General features: G+C 50.3%; 5 protein-coding genes across 5 annotated transcripts; 3 read left to right on the forward strand and 2 right to left on the reverse strand.

Moving 5' to 3' along the window:
- Positions 1 to 15: 15 nt before the first annotated feature.
- Positions 16 to 3580, reverse strand: P152DRAFT_443501 (uncharacterized protein; the record flags this gene model as incomplete). Its single annotated transcript, XM_033677778.1, has 2 exons — positions 16 to 2092; positions 2153 to 3580. 2 exons carry the CDS (start codon positions 3578 to 3580, stop codon positions 128 to 130), a joined length of 3393 nt encoding a protein of 1130 aa, XP_033530260.1. The 3' UTR covers positions 16 to 127.
- Positions 3581 to 4518: 938 nt separating this feature from the next.
- P152DRAFT_462354 (V-type ATPase) lies at positions 4519 to 6930 on the forward strand. Its single transcript, XM_033680322.1, has 9 exons — positions 4519 to 4756; positions 4813 to 4897; positions 4953 to 4972; positions 5028 to 5063; positions 5114 to 5275; positions 5325 to 5638; positions 5685 to 5959; positions 6012 to 6230; positions 6285 to 6930. Exons 1-9 carry the CDS (start codon positions 4658 to 4660, stop codon positions 6596 to 6598), a joined length of 1524 nt encoding a protein of 507 aa, XP_033530261.1. The 5' UTR covers positions 4519 to 4657; the 3' UTR covers positions 6599 to 6930.
- Positions 6931 to 7361: 431 nt separating this feature from the next.
- P152DRAFT_215209 (plasma membrane phosphate transporter-like protein Pho87) lies at positions 7362 to 10406 on the forward strand. The gene is made up of 5 exons (XM_033674445.1): positions 7362 to 7563; positions 7628 to 8840; positions 8891 to 9235; positions 9284 to 10061; positions 10116 to 10406. The coding sequence occupies exons 1-5, from the start codon at positions 7481 to 7483 to the stop codon at positions 10259 to 10261; spliced, it is 2565 nt and encodes an 854-aa protein (XP_033530262.1). The 5' UTR covers positions 7362 to 7480; the 3' UTR covers positions 10262 to 10406.
- A 577-nt stretch (positions 10407 to 10983) lies between these two features.
- Positions 10984 to 12300, reverse strand: P152DRAFT_497435 (uncharacterized protein; the record flags this gene model as incomplete). The annotated part of the gene is made up of 1 exon (XM_033682268.1): positions 10984 to 12300. The coding sequence occupies one exon, from the start codon at positions 12298 to 12300 to the stop codon at positions 10984 to 10986; it is 1317 nt and encodes a 438-aa protein (XP_033530263.1).
- A 1983-nt stretch (positions 12301 to 14283) lies between these two features.
- P152DRAFT_462356 (carnitinyl-CoA dehydratase) lies at positions 14284 to 15333 on the forward strand. Its single transcript, XM_033680323.1, has one exon. The coding sequence runs from the start codon at positions 14465 to 14467 to the stop codon at positions 15278 to 15280; it is 816 nt and encodes a 271-aa protein (XP_033530264.1). The 5' UTR covers positions 14284 to 14464; the 3' UTR covers positions 15281 to 15333.
- The last annotated feature ends 417 nt before the right edge of the window (positions 15334 to 15750 follow it).

The following is a 15750-nucleotide window of genomic DNA, read 5'->3' on the forward strand; positions in this document are numbered from 1 at the left end:
TTCATTTCTCATTCTACGATTAGGGGGCTCTGATACGAGTGCGTGGGTAAACTATGGTACATAGAATCAGTCTAGGATGACCTCAAGGGTGAGAACCAACTGATCCCATTCATCATCATTTAAGAAATTATTCGGGGGCTAGCCCTGATTCCCGCGGACGGTGATGGCCAACCTTAAACTCCAACATATCTGCATGCCCGCCCCCAATCGCACTACTGTCTTTCTTCTGCTTCTTAGATAACTTTCGCTCACTCGCATCATCACCCTCCAACTTCACTTTCGCGGACCTCCAACCCCTTCTCCCAAAAATCTGCTCGTTGATCGAAACGCGCGCCATCTGTCGCTCCCCAATCCCCTCCTCCGCCGTGACAGGCAGACACCTCGCGTTCTGAATCACCCCCCGCACCCCGTCGTCCTCCTCAATCCGCCTCGCGGTATCGTGCTCCTTCCTCGTCATCCGCTTCGCCCGCTCAAACATCCCCTCTTCAATCGTGCCTTTGAGAATCAAGGTCTCCACGTGGACTTCACGGGTCTGCCCGATCCGATGAGCTCGCTTCACCGCCTGCGCCTCGATGCTGGGCCGGTTGCATGGGTTGATGAAGTAGACGCGGGAGGCCTTGTTGACGTTCAAGCCGAGCGCACCGCAGCGGATGTCCATGAGGAGAACGCGTATGGAGTCGTCGGTGTCGAATGCGACGATGTACTTGGACCGGAGCGCGGTGCGGAGCGTCTTGGCGTAGATGAGGTGGCGGATGTGGAAGATTTCGAGGCACTGCGCGAGGTAGAAGGCAGCGTTATCGCCGTCGTAGAAGATCAGGAGCTTTTCGTGGGGGGAGTGGAGGAGGATTTGTTCCATGAGGTAGGAGAGCTTGGAAGACGTGGTTCCGATGATGCGGGTGTTGGATAGAGGACAATCAGGCGGGAGAGTTGGCTCTTCCGTGGCGGAGTTAGATCGTTTGCGCGATGGGGTCTGTTTCTGGGCTTCGGTCGACAGATCGGACGCTCCGGCGCCCGTAGATGACCGTTTTCGAGGCTTTGAGGGGGGGCTGTTCTTTGGTGTGTACGCGTGATACTTCTTCGGTGAAGGTTGGCCGGCGCCGATGCTGGATTCAGGCACTCCCTTCAGCGTCATCTTCGATGATGTACTCCTATCTACCCCGTCGCCACCTGCAGCATTCTCAGCATCGACCTGCGCGAGGGCAGCGACTCCAACTTCCGCAAGGCCCTCAGTCGGATCTGCATATGCCAGCCTTGAATTAATATATGCTTGGGCTAAAATAAGCTGTTGAGTCCCAGTAAAAAGCGGTAGAGTGCTTTCGCCTCTCATATCCCAGTGGCAACAGGAATGTGCTGGCCAATTGTCCAAGAATATTCCCATCTCGTGGCTGTTGCTAAGAGCTTTCCAACCGGGGGATTCAAGCAGAATCGTCGCGAATTGCATGCATTCTTTGAGAAGAACTCGATCCTCTTCGCTACACATCGTATTCTCCTTCGCCAAGTATTTCTCGCCATTCGCAAGGGCATCGCGCACATTCTCCTCGGTGAAACCGGTCCAGAAGAAATTGCTTTGTCGAAGATTTGAGATCAGGGTGTGGCGTGGTTTCGCACTATCCTTATGGAACAAATAATCCCGATCTGTTCGCTCACTCGTCACAGCGTTCGTTGCTAGGACGAGTGTAAACAGATTCGCGGTCAACTTGTCGTAGAAAGACGGCTCGAGATAGACGACTTTGTGCTTCAGTGGTGGAAGTTGAATATCTCTCTCGACGTCTTCAAGCCGCGTCTTGATCACGAGTGACTCTAACGTCCGATGCATACACGACGCAAAGCCACTGTACGTCTTCTTTGTTCGATCTTCGTGCACGAAGACGTGGTCAACCCAGTCCACCTTCGGCACCCCGGATTTCCGAGCCCATGGTTGAGCTTGTAAGAAATGGGAGACAAGGAGTCCGAGGCTGACCGCGGCACCATTCTTCTCTTCCTGTGAATTGAAACGCTTTCTCATGGCCAGAGCCCGTTCACGCCGAGACGCGTGGATGGAAAAATTGTCTGACAGAATGAGCGGCGAGCCACTGTTCCCAGATGTAGAGTCCTGTAAAGGGAGTTGGTACGGCTTCTCATCGTCGCATTCATCGTCGATCGCGAGATCAACCTCGACTCCGAAGAGGCGGTCTCTTGCGGGCGTTCCGCTAACAACCCATCGCCTTTCAGCTGTGACTAACTCGCTTGCCACTTTGACAGCATTTGAAGTGCGAGAGGAAAATTGGTGTCCTTCGTCAACGATCAATCGGAGGAAATGCAGGTCCTTCAACGGGCTCTCGTAGATTCCCTCTTTTTTTATGCATGTACAATTCTTTCTTCTTGTTGCGCCCATGTATTGGCAATAACATAATTTAGGAACAGTGCCTCGATAAAACCGTCTGCCAGCTGCATCCGAGCCGTCGGAGATCTCCATCTCAAATCGTTTTCGGCTTATTAGAAGTATGTCATATTTCGAAAGCTCATCGGAACTTGGAAGCTTCTGAGAATGGTCCTCGACAACTAACACTTCAAGATATAACTCATGGACGTGTTCGGAGATCTGAGCCTGCCATTGATGCATGAGGTTGGAAGGAACCACGATGATTGTGGCACTACACAAGCGCTTGACCCTCGGCGGCGGCGTTATTGTATAGCGATTCAAACGATAAGGAACCTGGGGAATGCTGTAAGTGGGCGGTATGGAATTAACCAGTTTTACGCAAGATTCAAATTCATTGCCGGTTTCTTGATGGATCCGGTCGAGGTGAGCTCTTGCTGGAACTCCATGTCTGTTTGCTGAGGCTATCGCCATCTCAGCCAGGCTGCCTACTCTGGGTCGAATCCGCCGTGGGGTTTCGTACAGCGACGGAATCTGTGGAAGATGGTGCCTGGTGGCTAGAATGACCGCAAGACAAATGATCGATTTTCCGAGGCCCATCGTTTCAGCTAATATGCCGCCACGACAGCAGTCATAATACTGAGGATGTTTGAAGAATGACATGTCTCTCGGGCCATAGTAGTACTCTTGCCCCGTTGGACTTCGACGGGTTTCTAATCGGGGGTCTAGCTGAAGCCCAGGAGTTGACTCTCGTTGGATCATTTGCGCCACCGAACGTGCTTGGTAGTTGTATAGCGTTGACTTGAGACCAGGAACATCGCCTTGGAGGAGTTCCACAGCAGCAATCTGAGAGTAACAATCGCTGATGAGAGAAGGATCGGGATTGGGTGATGGCAGAGTGTTGAACAAGTAGAACAATGAGATATTCTCCGATGTCGACCAGACTGAGAAAGGTAAGCGCCTACCACTGATTCCATGCCAGGAATCAGGAGAGACATCTAATTCTTGAAAGAGGACGTCGAAATGACGCTTAACCGCCATGGACTCATCGCTCAGTTTCCGTAAGGTTCGGCCCCGGACGTCCTCTGGGACGATATAGAGGCGGATATACGATCTCGAATCGTCCTCCAGCCTGTGCGGAAGACATTTGATGCGACCTGAAGTTGCCAAAAATTGCAGAGCTTGATGGATCGAAGTTGAACCGTCATCATTCGAAGTCATATCAATCGCACTGTCGATTGATCCAGGGGAAGCAGCATCTTCAGCATCGTTCTCATTGACACAGATAACGCCGAGGGGTATAAAATCGTCAAACGACTTGTCATGACTTTGTTTAGGAACCTCACATTCCGAATTCAGAGGAGGTTGCAAATCGGAGATGGGAGCCCGGATGCCCTCCATTGCGCTCAATGAAAATTAGACGTTTCAGGTTCGTTCCTCTCCTTCTCAAGAAAATCATCACGGGAATGGCACTATAAATTATCCAAGATAGTTTGCTCTTGCGGAAGTAGATTTCTGAGTTCAATATGACCGAAACCAGTAGCACGGTAGGCAGACGTGGGTCTAGGGAGTAGGAGGCTAAGGCTAAACACGGGAGGATGAGGAGACACCAAGCGGCACACCAGAATGGAATTATTAACCCTCAGAGGTTAAATATGTCAGTAGTGATATATCCAACTTCTTGAAGGGCTGAGAATGTTCGTCTGTGATGGTTAAGGTTCCTTGGTATTGAAACTCAATCTCAGCCAGAAACTCAAGATTCAGCATTTATGCCAAGCAGAGCTCGTTCTGATTGGACAACAGGCTTAGTATTCTACCGTACCAGGCTCTACGGCATCTATTTCCTCTCACTTCCTGGCAACATTCGGAAATGAGCAGTGAGTAGTATTCCTAAGGAGTACCTTAACTATCCAGACGACGCCCATACTCTTAGGTCCTCCTATATTCCTCTCTTCTGCTGTGTGGAGTGTGGACTTTGTTCTTGTGGCTGCATTCAACACGTGCTCAGTGCTCTCCACAATGATGCACGTGCATGCATGCATGAATCTGAGTAAGCCAACACGTGCAATCGAATTAGGGATGAGGCGACAAGGCAACGAGGCGCTCACATCGGATCTCGTGGCCCAAGCTCCTTCGCTGCATCTCCGTCATCCCGCCAGTTCAACATCTGCCTGCATCTAGTGGAATATATCAAAGTCCGGCTTCATTTGGACGACAAACACTAACAACCAAATCTCATACCGACCCGAATCTCTTGAACCTTCTGCAAACCGAGCGGGATCTGCCTCGCCAGCCGCCATGGCTCCTGCACTTGATCCGCGGATGATGTCCGTCAAACCCAGATTGCGGTACAACACAATCGGGGGTGTGAATGGACCTCTGGTCATTCTCGAGAATGTGCGTATATTGCGATGGTATAGAAGACGGATGAAGTATCTGATGCGTTGCAACAGGTCAAGTTTCCACAATTTAACGAGATCGTCTCCTTAACCCTCCCCGATGGCTCGGAACGTGCTGGACAGGTGCTCGAAGCAAGAGGTATGGATATACGTCCGCAATCTATCAAATTAGGAAGCTTATAATGTCAATTTAGGGAACCGAGCTGTTGTCCAGGTAATACGCTATTAACAAACATGGAAAGCGTCCAGTCCATTGACTCGTCACTCAGGTTTTCGAGGGAACCACTGGCATTGATGTCAAGAAGGTATACCCCGTCAAGCTCTACTCGCTGTTCAGAAATGCTCACGTTACCAGACCAAAGTCGAATTCACCGGCCATAACTTGAAGCTCGGCGTTTCTGAAGACATGCTTGGTCGAATCTTCGACGGATCTGGAAGGGCCATTGATAAAGGTCCAAAGGTGCTCGCCGAGGACTACCTCGATATCAATGGCAGTCCGATCAACCCATACTCTCGTGTAAGGTTTGACCTTTCTTGTTGGTAGAGCCATGCTGAGATTGAAACAGGTCTATCCCGAAGAAATGATCTCCACTGGTATCTCCGCCATCGACACCATGAACTCGATTGCCCGAGGCCAAAAGATCCCCATCTTCTCGGCCGCCGGTCTTCCTCACAACGAAATCGCCGCTCAGATCTGCAGACAGGCCAATCTTGTCCGACCTACCAAGGGTGTACATGATGGGCACGATGACAATTTCTCCATCGTTTTCGGGGCGATGGGTGTCAACTTGGAGACCAGTCGGTTCTTCACGCGAGACTTCGAGGAGAACGGCAGCATGGAGCGTGTCACGCTGTTCCTGAATCTTGCCAATGACCCAACGTATGGTTTTTGCCCTAACCTTCCCGGCATTGCTGACAACTGCTAGAATCGAACGTATCATCACGCCCCGTCTCGCCCTCACCACTGCCGAATACTATGCATATCAATTGGAGAAACACGTCCTTGTCATTCTCACGGATTTGTCTTCATACTGTGATGCTCTTCGTGAGGTGTCAGCCGCTCGAGAGGAAGTGCCAGGTCGCCGTGGTTATCCCGGTTACATGTACACGGATTTGTCCACGATATACGAACGTGCTGGCCGTGTCGAGGGAAGAAATGGGTCCATCACCCAAATTCCCATCCTCACCATGCCGAACGACGGTAAGAATAGGCTATCAAAGAGATACGATCGACATGCTCATTTTGTCCGCAGATATTACGCATCCCATTCCTGACCTGACTGGATACATCACCGAAGGACAGATCTTCGTTGACCGACAGTTACACAATCGTGGTGTCTACCCGCCGATCAACGTGCTGCCGTCCCTTTCACGACTTATGAAGTCGGCCATTGGCAAGGGACGAACAAGAGATGATCATGGCGACGTGTCCAACCAGTTGTATGCCAAGTACGCCATTGGCCGTGATGCCGGTAAGTGACATTCATACTATCTCATGGAGCTTAAGTGCTAACTCATCTCCAAAGCTGCCATGAAAGCCGTTGTCGGCGAGGAAGCCCTGTCATCGGAGGACAAGCTCTCGCTCGAATTCCTCGAAAAATTCGAGAAGACCTTCATTGCCCAGGGTGCATACGAGAGCCGGACCATCATCGAGTCCCTCGACCTCGCCTGGAGTCTGCTTCGAATCTACCCCCGGGAGCTGCTAAACCGGATTCCCGCCAAGGTACTCGACGAGTACTACCAACGCAAGCCGGTTGAGAGACGTGGTGCAAAGGACACGCGTGACAACGATCCGGAAGGGCAGGAGGACGAAGAAGAGGATAACCTGGTTGACGTATAGACGGTCATTACCATGTTTATCAGCGCTTGTAATTCGGAAATTCAGTTGGCCTTGTTAGCAAGTTGATCGATATTTCGCATACTTGTTTCAAAGGATTTATTGCTTGCTTTGGTATTGGGATCGCGCTCTAGCTGCTCTAGCCATGTCGCATTAGCCAGTGGGTATTCACCAGCAAATTACCTTTTCCCAGAAGGCGGCTATGAATATATCTTTTAAGATGAGCAGTGAAACGTCATCTTGCCTCATTGTTTGCCGCTGTTGGGCTTCTGTATCTCTGTTAATAGATATAATTGGTAGTTAACTTAGCTGTGCCTACCTAATCTTAATATCCGTATCTCGTACGATAATTAACAGCTTGCTAATTAAGATCCATGGCGGATTGGCAACTGGGGACCCATGTCCGTCAATACGGCGACGTCAACTCAATAATTCCAAGTTTGAATAGCTGTACAATACCATCAACTGTTGTACAGCAAGCAAAACTCAGTATCTGCCTGAATATACACTACATGCACAAGCAAACGACTAAACTCTACTACAAAAGACTAAGACGAAAGCCTCCGTTGTGTCATATCACCCGCAGTCTTCAGCCAGTACCAAACTTCCCCCGGTCGAGAACCATTGTACAAAAGCCTCTGGGGTGATGCAAACCAGCTTTCTAAACCGCTTTCCTGAAGTCCATTAACCGTGGAACCCTCAACTAGTAGCTCCGGTTTGCGGAGGGACTCTGGCGGGTTCGAACTTGAACTCCTCCAAGCCGACGGTTCCGCTACCGAGCGAAGAGTCCAGCACAACCAGAGCCACGGCGTCTCCGACGCAAAACAAGCTCAATACGAACAAAAGAGGCGAGAGAAGCTCCAGCGTCTCTGGGAGGAAAGCGAGATGAAGTTCTCCCATAGTTTGCAGTTCAATGCGGTCCCGGATTGGAGTAGCCAATACATTGCGTATAGCAACCTGAAGAAGCTGTGAGTGTCTCTTGGGATCCAGGTGTCACCACTGCACGGGCTAATCACTCCCGCGACATTGCAGAATCTACCAGCTTGAGAAACAGTCACATCAGCGAGGACGGACCGGGCAGGCTCAGGATGCCGAATCATCTCCGCTCTTGGACGGGACGTCCGACGACCCGGACCAGGTCTTCACCAACGCTCTCGACCAAGAACTCGACAAGATCTGCTCCTTCTACCGATTCAAGGAGCTCGAATTATATGGCGAGCTAGAACAGATTCTCAAGGATGAAGAGTCATTTGAAGACGAAGCGAGCGATTTGGAGCATGATGCGGTCAATTCGAGTCGCATGACACAGGCGCGGCCACGGTCTTCAAGTATATTCCGAACCATGCCATTCGGCTCGGGGAGACGACGCGCGAGTACAACCACGAGTCGAACCTCAACAGGCGGTCTAATTGAGGAAGAGGAGGATGACAGCGATGATGACGTTGATGAGAGATCTGCTCTGAAGCGGCAGAGGACAGCTGAAAGTTCCTGGGTTGGAGATTCGCAGCATGGGGATCGGGAGTCTCGGGACCTATCGCGACGGAGGACGAGCGGGGGCGCTCACGACTACAACGATATGATGTTCTCATCCATCTACGAATCCGGCATGACGCTCAAGAAGCGCATCGTCGGCATCTACGTGTCGCTCTGCGAGCTTCGATCGTATATCCAGCTCAACCGGACCGGATTCACCAAGGTGCTGAAGAAATACGACAAGATCCTCAGCCGCAATCTCAAGCGCTCGTACATCGATCGATGTGTGGAGCCGGCCCAGCCGTTTGTGAAAGCCACCATGGACCAGCTAAACGGGAATATCGAAGAGGTGGAGAAGGCATATGCCCACATGCTGCCGTCGCAGGACGAAAGTCTCGCGAAACGTGAACTTCGGCTGCATCTACGAGAGCATGTTGTCTGGGAGCGTAATACCGTGTGGCGCGAGATGATCGGCATCGAACGACGAGCCCAAGCGGCGAATATGGGGATCAGAAACACGATGCTAGGGCAAGAAACTGATCCCGCGAAAGCGAGACTCCAAGGGGACGAGGTGGAGCCGACGACGAAGGTAATTCAGACGCCGTTGGGCGAGTATAACGTCCCGATCTGGCTGCTCAGCAAAACCATCTATGTCTTGATTGGAATTTGGGCGATCTTCCTCGCCTTGCTGTTCATCCCGATTATGAGAATGCCGGAACAGCAGAATTGTCTTGCTTTGGTGGTTATCGTCAGCCTGTTATGGGCTACGGAGGTGAGTCCCGAGCAAACAAGCCAGCGACTTCATGCTGAACCGTCGTCTAGGCCATCCCGCTCTTCGTGACCTCCTTACTTGTTCCGCTCCTTGTGGTTGTTCTTCAGGTTGTCCGAGCCGATGAGAAGCCCCATAACCGTCTCGGATCCAAAGAGGCAGCGAAGCATGTTTTCGCTGCAATGTGGACTCCGGTGATCATGCTTCTGCTGGGCGGTTTTACGATCGCTGCCGCCTTATCCAAGTACAATATTGCCAAAAAGATGGCGACGGTTGCGTTGAGCAAAGCTGGAACAAGTCCAAAGATCGTTCTCCTGACAAGCATGTGCGTCGCGACGTTCGCCAGCATGTGGATCAGTAATGTCGCCGCTCCCGTACTTTGCTATTCGATCATACAGGTACGATCAGTCAACATCCAGTGATTAGCAGCTCTAACTGAGATCTAGCCTATTCTTCGCAATCTTCCATCCGACTCGAACATGTCCAAGGCATTGCTCCTTGGCATTGCTCTAGCCTCGAACATCGGTGGCATGGCATCTCCGATCGCCTCGCCCCAGAATCTGATCGCACTACAGAACATGACGCCTCAGCCTGGCTGGGGTATCTGGTTCTTCATTGCGATACCGATCTCTGTTATCTCCATCCTATTGATCTGGATTCTGCTTCTCGTCACCTTCCGACCCGGCCGAAATACCACCATCGTGCCAATTCGTGCCATCAAAGAAAAATTCTCTGGCATCCAATGGTTCATCAGCATCGTCACCGTCGCCACCATTATCCTGTGGGTTCTAAGCCATCAACTGGAGCCGATATTTGGCGATATGGGCGTGATTGCGCTTATTCCCATCGTTCTCTTCTTCGGCACCGGTATCCTGACCAAGGAAGATTTCAACAATTTCCTGTGGACGATCATTATCCTTGCCGCAGGTGGACTCGCACTCGGCAATGCGGTTAACTCGTCTGGACTGCTCCATACCATTGCCGGGGCGATCACCACCAAAGTTGAACACCTGCCGCTCTACGCCGTGCTGGTCGTGTTCTGCACCTTGATTCTCATTGTCGCGACGTTCATCAGCCACACGGTTGCGGCCCTCATCATTCTACCTCTTGTACAGCAAATTGGCATCGGGATGGAGCAACCGCATCCGAACCTGCTGGTAATGGGCAGTGTCCTCATGTGCTCTGCTGCGATGGGATTGCCAACGAGCGGTTTCCCTAATATGAGTAAGTCCTCCTAGTTTTATATTCTCGATCTCTAATACTAATGGATCCTTGCAGCTGCTATCATGATGGAAGACCCACAAACTGGACAGAGATATCTACGGGTCAAACACTTCATTACCCGCGGTGTACCAGCTTCCGTGCTTACTTACATGGTTGTAATTACGGTTGGGTATGGACTGATGCTTGCTGCGGGCTTCTAGACGATGGATTAAATGCTTTGGTTTATATTCGAAGTGCTACATATCGATCCTAAAGTATAGATCGTGTAATATATGCTCTCTTTCGAGAGTTCTGAGTCGATATTCTTTTTGCCCGGCAGTGTAGGATCCGTATATCATTCGCGCTATTTGTGCTAGGGAAGCTAGGAGGAATACAGTATTGGTCCGACGGTGGTCTGGTGGCCTTTCAATTGTTTCCTGGTTTGATTTCTATTCCCAGTATCGGTTGGAATCCCTGGTTACTCATTAATACCCGTACATGTACTGGTAGATGAAGGACAACGAAGGCCGCCGGAATGTTCGTCGCAGGGGTGTCGGCACTTTATTTCAACCACTTGACGGAATACATCTGGCCATGGTCCATCATGCAAGTCATACCGGCGCATTCATGAATTGGGCACATATCTATCATGATTGGTGTTTATTAGGAAAGGAATCGTTGTATTATATGGTGAGGAATTCTCCTATCCAAACAGGCTCCTCCTGACTCAATGAAATCATAAAAACCTCGACGACTCCAGCTCAAACTGGCTTCCTCCAAACATATACAAACGCTGAATGAAACTCTAAAGTTCGGTGCCACTGAAAACGGCCGTCTTGACCCGAAATTCCTTCCTAAACCTTGACCGTCTTCGAAGGGAATGGACGGATGATATAAGAATCTCCTATTTAGGCCATGCCGATTTGAAAGCTGCCATTGCCATTCAAAGCCCAATGAAGCGAAGTACGGCCTCACTTTCCTCATCCCTCAACTCCTCAGCCGAGAGTTTCGGGTCCCGGAATTCGTCCTCTGGTGTCCTCTCCATGTCGTCGAACTCAAGAAGTGGGAGGCGATCCCGCACATCCCATGAACACCCGAATCTCCTCATTCTTCGAGATAGGATTCTGGGAAGCGGAAATGCTCGACGGATTTTGAGGAATATGTTGTCATCCCCATAGAACACGAATTCCTCGCGATCTGGCCAGGGCGCTACTTTCACTCCTCGGATATATTTGGCTGGAGTGTCATAAGTTGTGTCTGGATGTGGCCACGGGGCAATCAGGTTACGGGACTCGAGAATCAGCTCCTTTGAGGATTCGATGTTTGATGTGGAATCTACCCTTGTTTCTCCCTCAGAGATAGCGGTATCCACCTGGGCGGCATTTTGTTCCAGAACTCCCTCCTCTCGCGCCAAAGATCCATCAGTCATGATCGCAGAAGTGCGATCTTCTGACTGAGTCTTCAGTGGCCCATTGTTCCTGTGGTCCTCTGGTATGAAATTTGGAGCATTTGAATTCCGGGAATGCTTTGGTTCGTACCTAAGAAAGACCTTACGCTTTCTTGCCGCAAACAACTCCTCGGATTTCCTCATCTGCTCAGAGTCACGGATGACTGTATATTTGGTATACGGCCAGTGATCCCGCCGAGGTCGTCCACCCTCCCCATACTCCGCATTCGCTGACGGGCGATGTCTGGCCCAATAATAGTCGCTATCGTCATAGACCGGATCCGGAAGTCTTTGACTGTTGCGAATTTCTGCCTCTTTCTTGGGCCGCATGGTAGTGGTATCAACGCCGCATCGCTCAAGGAATTCCCGAACCGTGTCGGGAATATAATCGACTTCCCCCCAGTTCTCACACCAGATCGTTTCCTGTGCGAGGACAGCACTCCTGTTGGTTCGAAATTGTCGTCCGTGAAATGCGATGTGCAGTCGAGGTGCCAGTGGCTCATCCGAAGGCCTCGGCCCCTGGGTGGAAAATCGCAGGTCCGATTCATTTTGCGCTGCTCCCCATGCCTGCTCCGTTATGAATTTGGCGAATTCTCGTCGGTGCCGAACATATGATACGAAATCGCTTTCCATAATACTGTCTGAGTGCGGGAAAAGGTGTCGAAGGGTTGGGATGACTCTATCAAAGACAGCGAAGGCATTTTTTGATCCATAGCCCTTGTCGGTGAGTGACAAGTCATCCTCCACCACCTTTGCGGCCCTGAAAATGCTGCACGTATCATGCGTTCCACCGTTGTACTGCGGTGGCGGCATCTTCCCATCAGTAGACATCCGCCCATCAGTACCCAGTACCAAGGAGTTGAAGGAAGTGTTGTAGGTAATAGAGTAAGATACCACAGCCAGTCGAATTCGCTACGGTGTCGAGCCTGTGTAGGTACGATTTGCTGTAGGCGCGATGTATTCCCAAAGTGCTTGTCAATGTCGACTCAGAGAGACTTCAAATCAACGATACAGGGAGACAAACCATGAGGCATTCACTCCTGATAGAGAAGAGTGATATAGGCAAATCAGTGGATAATCAATGCCTCCGGAACCTTACCCAACTCGTAGCATCTCCATATGCTCAGACGAAGGAATCATGTGCTGGTGGTACTTTTTTCCACTAATTCGCTCGTGAGAGGCAACGACCTTTCATCATCGCGAGTGTCCCATGTGATAAGTATTAACCCGATAACCTTGATCCCATATTCTAATCATTCCTGTTGCCCGAGCGACTGTGGAGCGAATACTATGATAACTCAACTCCCGGTTGAGGTACCTTGGTGAGGCTCCTTTCACATGCTTAAGCAGGTATATCATTCAATATGCTCTGCAGAAGAATTTGGTTTCTCTAATATGTGGTCAGGAGCGTGCCCGGAGCTGTGATAGTCCACTTGTATGCACCCTACCTTTCTTGTGAAGTGTGGCAAGATCTGTGTTCGTAGGAGAAATATGTACAGCTAAGTCCCGATGTCTAGGAATCTTCAGAATAATCCTCTATGGCATATTATGCAGACGGGGAGGCCTATGATGTTTTTCCTCTAATTTGCTTTCTATGAATATATCCTTTGAGTCAGTTCCTGGGCTCTCTGCTTGTAATATGTAAACCACTATCAATAATCTTCTAACTACCTATTTGATATACTATTAGGCCCATGTGAGAACCAAGATATTAGTATGAGTTAGTTAACTTACTCTAACTAACTATTAGGAAAAGGAATTTGAAAAACGTAAATCAAAAATAAACAAAAAAAAACAAAAAAAAAAAATGACTGCAGGAAAACGATCATCGGTGCCTCCGCCCGGTCATAGGTCGACCCTATGCTAGTTTGCTACAAGAGGTCGACTGGGTCCTGTTTACACAATGCGAATGCCTATAGTTACATGGAAATTTGAAGTTATTAAATATATACCACACTACATATTCACCTGGAGTTCACCTGCCAGTCCTGGCCTATGCGAACAGCCTCCCTTGGTCCAAAAGGACTTCTCCGCCTTGAAGAACTTATGATGCAGATTCTCTGGATTAGTTCACTCTCCTAATGTACCACAGTTCGCCCCCTATATTTTGTTTGCATACAACTCGGTTCTACTCCTCAGGTCTTCCAAGGGCGACTTCAGTCATAACAGTGACGAAACAAGGCCATCCTCCAACCCTCCGCTCCATGATTCCAAACCTTGGCCATCAATACATACAAGTCCCGACACTGTTCAACTATCGAGGAATATTCATGGCTAGTGCTGCTGTGTTCTCTACCCTCGCCTTCCGTCCCCGTTCCCCTGAATGCTTCGAACAAGTTTCGTTCAAGCATTACAATCTACATTCTATTTACTGTGTAGTGCCCGTGTTAAACAAGGCAACAAGCTGGTTCAATTTGGAGCAACCATTGGATCTATCTGCATAAAGGTCGTAGAAAGAGAAAGGCTGATTTCTCGCAACCTCTCAATTCGGGACAGAGGATGGACAAAGTGGAGAAAGACGGCAGGGATTCTGGAGGGCCGAGAAAGGTCAATTCAAATTCCACAGCAATCGAAATTCTAATCTCAGCAAGACAGCAACTACAGAGACCCATGATACACATTGATTCAACATTGGTATAGGCGAGTTCCCCTGAGAGTCGAAGCCTGAATATAAATGCGGAATGGTTCCGTAGCTCGAACTCAAGGGGCAGGGGTCGGTGGCTAAGCTACTGTCCAATCATGGCATACTCGGGCTACGGATACTCCTCCACTCCTGGCATCAGCATCACCGGGTGTCGGGTGAGTGACCGAGGCGGAACCAAAGACGTCCCTCATTTGTTCGGAGCCATTGTTTTCTACTTCTTTAGTATTTATCGTCTATTTTTAATCTAGCATTTTTCTCAAACTAGGTTGGTCTTAGGAATTCGCTTAGCATCCCGCCTCAGGAACCAAACGAACAGTCCTATATCAAACCAAGATGGATTCCGAACCAGATTCAGTACTGGTCACATCAACCACTGACGGCATCACGACTATCACAATCAACAGGCCCCATAACCGGAATGCAGTCAACCCCTCCGCAGGCCAAAAGCTCTACGACGCCTTCATCGCCTTCGAAGACGACGCCTCCCAAAAAGTGTGCATCCTCACCGGCAGCGAAGGCGCCTTTTGCGCCGGCGCCGATCTCAAAGAGGTTGCGGCATCGAAGAGCTCCCCGAATGGATCGTCGCATCTGCAACCTGTGGAAGGACGCAATCGAGGGCCAATGGGCCCGTCGAGGTTACAGGTCAAGAAACCCGTCATCAGCGCTGTCGCGGGATACGCGGTCGCTGGTGGCTTGGAATTGAGCCTGATTGCCGACATGCGCGTGGTCGAGGAAGACGCGGTGTTGGGGGTCTTCTGCAGGCGGTGGGGCGTTCCGCTGATCGATGGGGGAACTGTCCGGCTTCAAGCGGTCATCGGGCTAGGCAGAGCGCTTGACATGATTCTGACGGGACGTCCTGTTGGTGCTCAAGAGGCGTTGAGTATGGGACTGGCGAACCGCGTCGTTCCGAAAGGGAAGGCTCTTGAAGAGGCCACAGCCATTGCCAAGCAGCTACTGGCTTTCCCAGAGATGTGTATGAATCTTGACCGGAATTCTTGCTATTACAGCGCCTACAACGCGACCTCGTTCGAGGACGGGTTGAGGGAGGAATACGAGAAGGGCATCGATGCGATTGAGGCAGAAAGTATAAAGGGGGCAGCACGATTTAGTGCGGGGGCAGGACGGCATGGAAACTTTACGAAGCTTTAACGCATATACATTCTAAAATTACGGTACATACAATGTTGGATTCGAAGTACATAAGCAGCTTGAGTCCCTTCGACATAGTGTAGGTCTCCATTCCTCTTGTAGATTCGTGTTATTCCCTCATACCAAGCGATTGACAACCGCACTTGTCACCATTTCTTTTGCACGGTCATTTGAGTGTGGAAACCCAGCGCCAGGCCCCCAATCATTCGTACCCTCCTCGGTTAGGTGGAACTGGCAGGAGATTGGCTGCCATATAAATCGAGATCTTTGAGTGATATGCGGCGGTTGACTCTCTGGAGAAGTGGCGGATGAAGGAACGTCACATCGGAGCTTAGTCGTTGAGGAGCGTGATACCGCGTAGGTCTAAGGAGTGTCATGTGGGCGGGATTTGAAGCCAATTGCAGGAAGCAACCGTTCGAACGAGACACATTGAAGGTGGAGATCCGTCGCACCCTAGATATCATCTCTTC

Source organism: Eremomyces bilateralis (genome assembly GCF_010015585.1).
Source record: "Eremomyces bilateralis CBS 781.70 unplaced genomic scaffold P152scaffold_33, whole genome shotgun sequence".
NCBI classification, from domain to species: Eukaryota; Fungi; Ascomycota; class Dothideomycetes; order Eremomycetales; family Eremomycetaceae; genus Eremomyces; species Eremomyces bilateralis.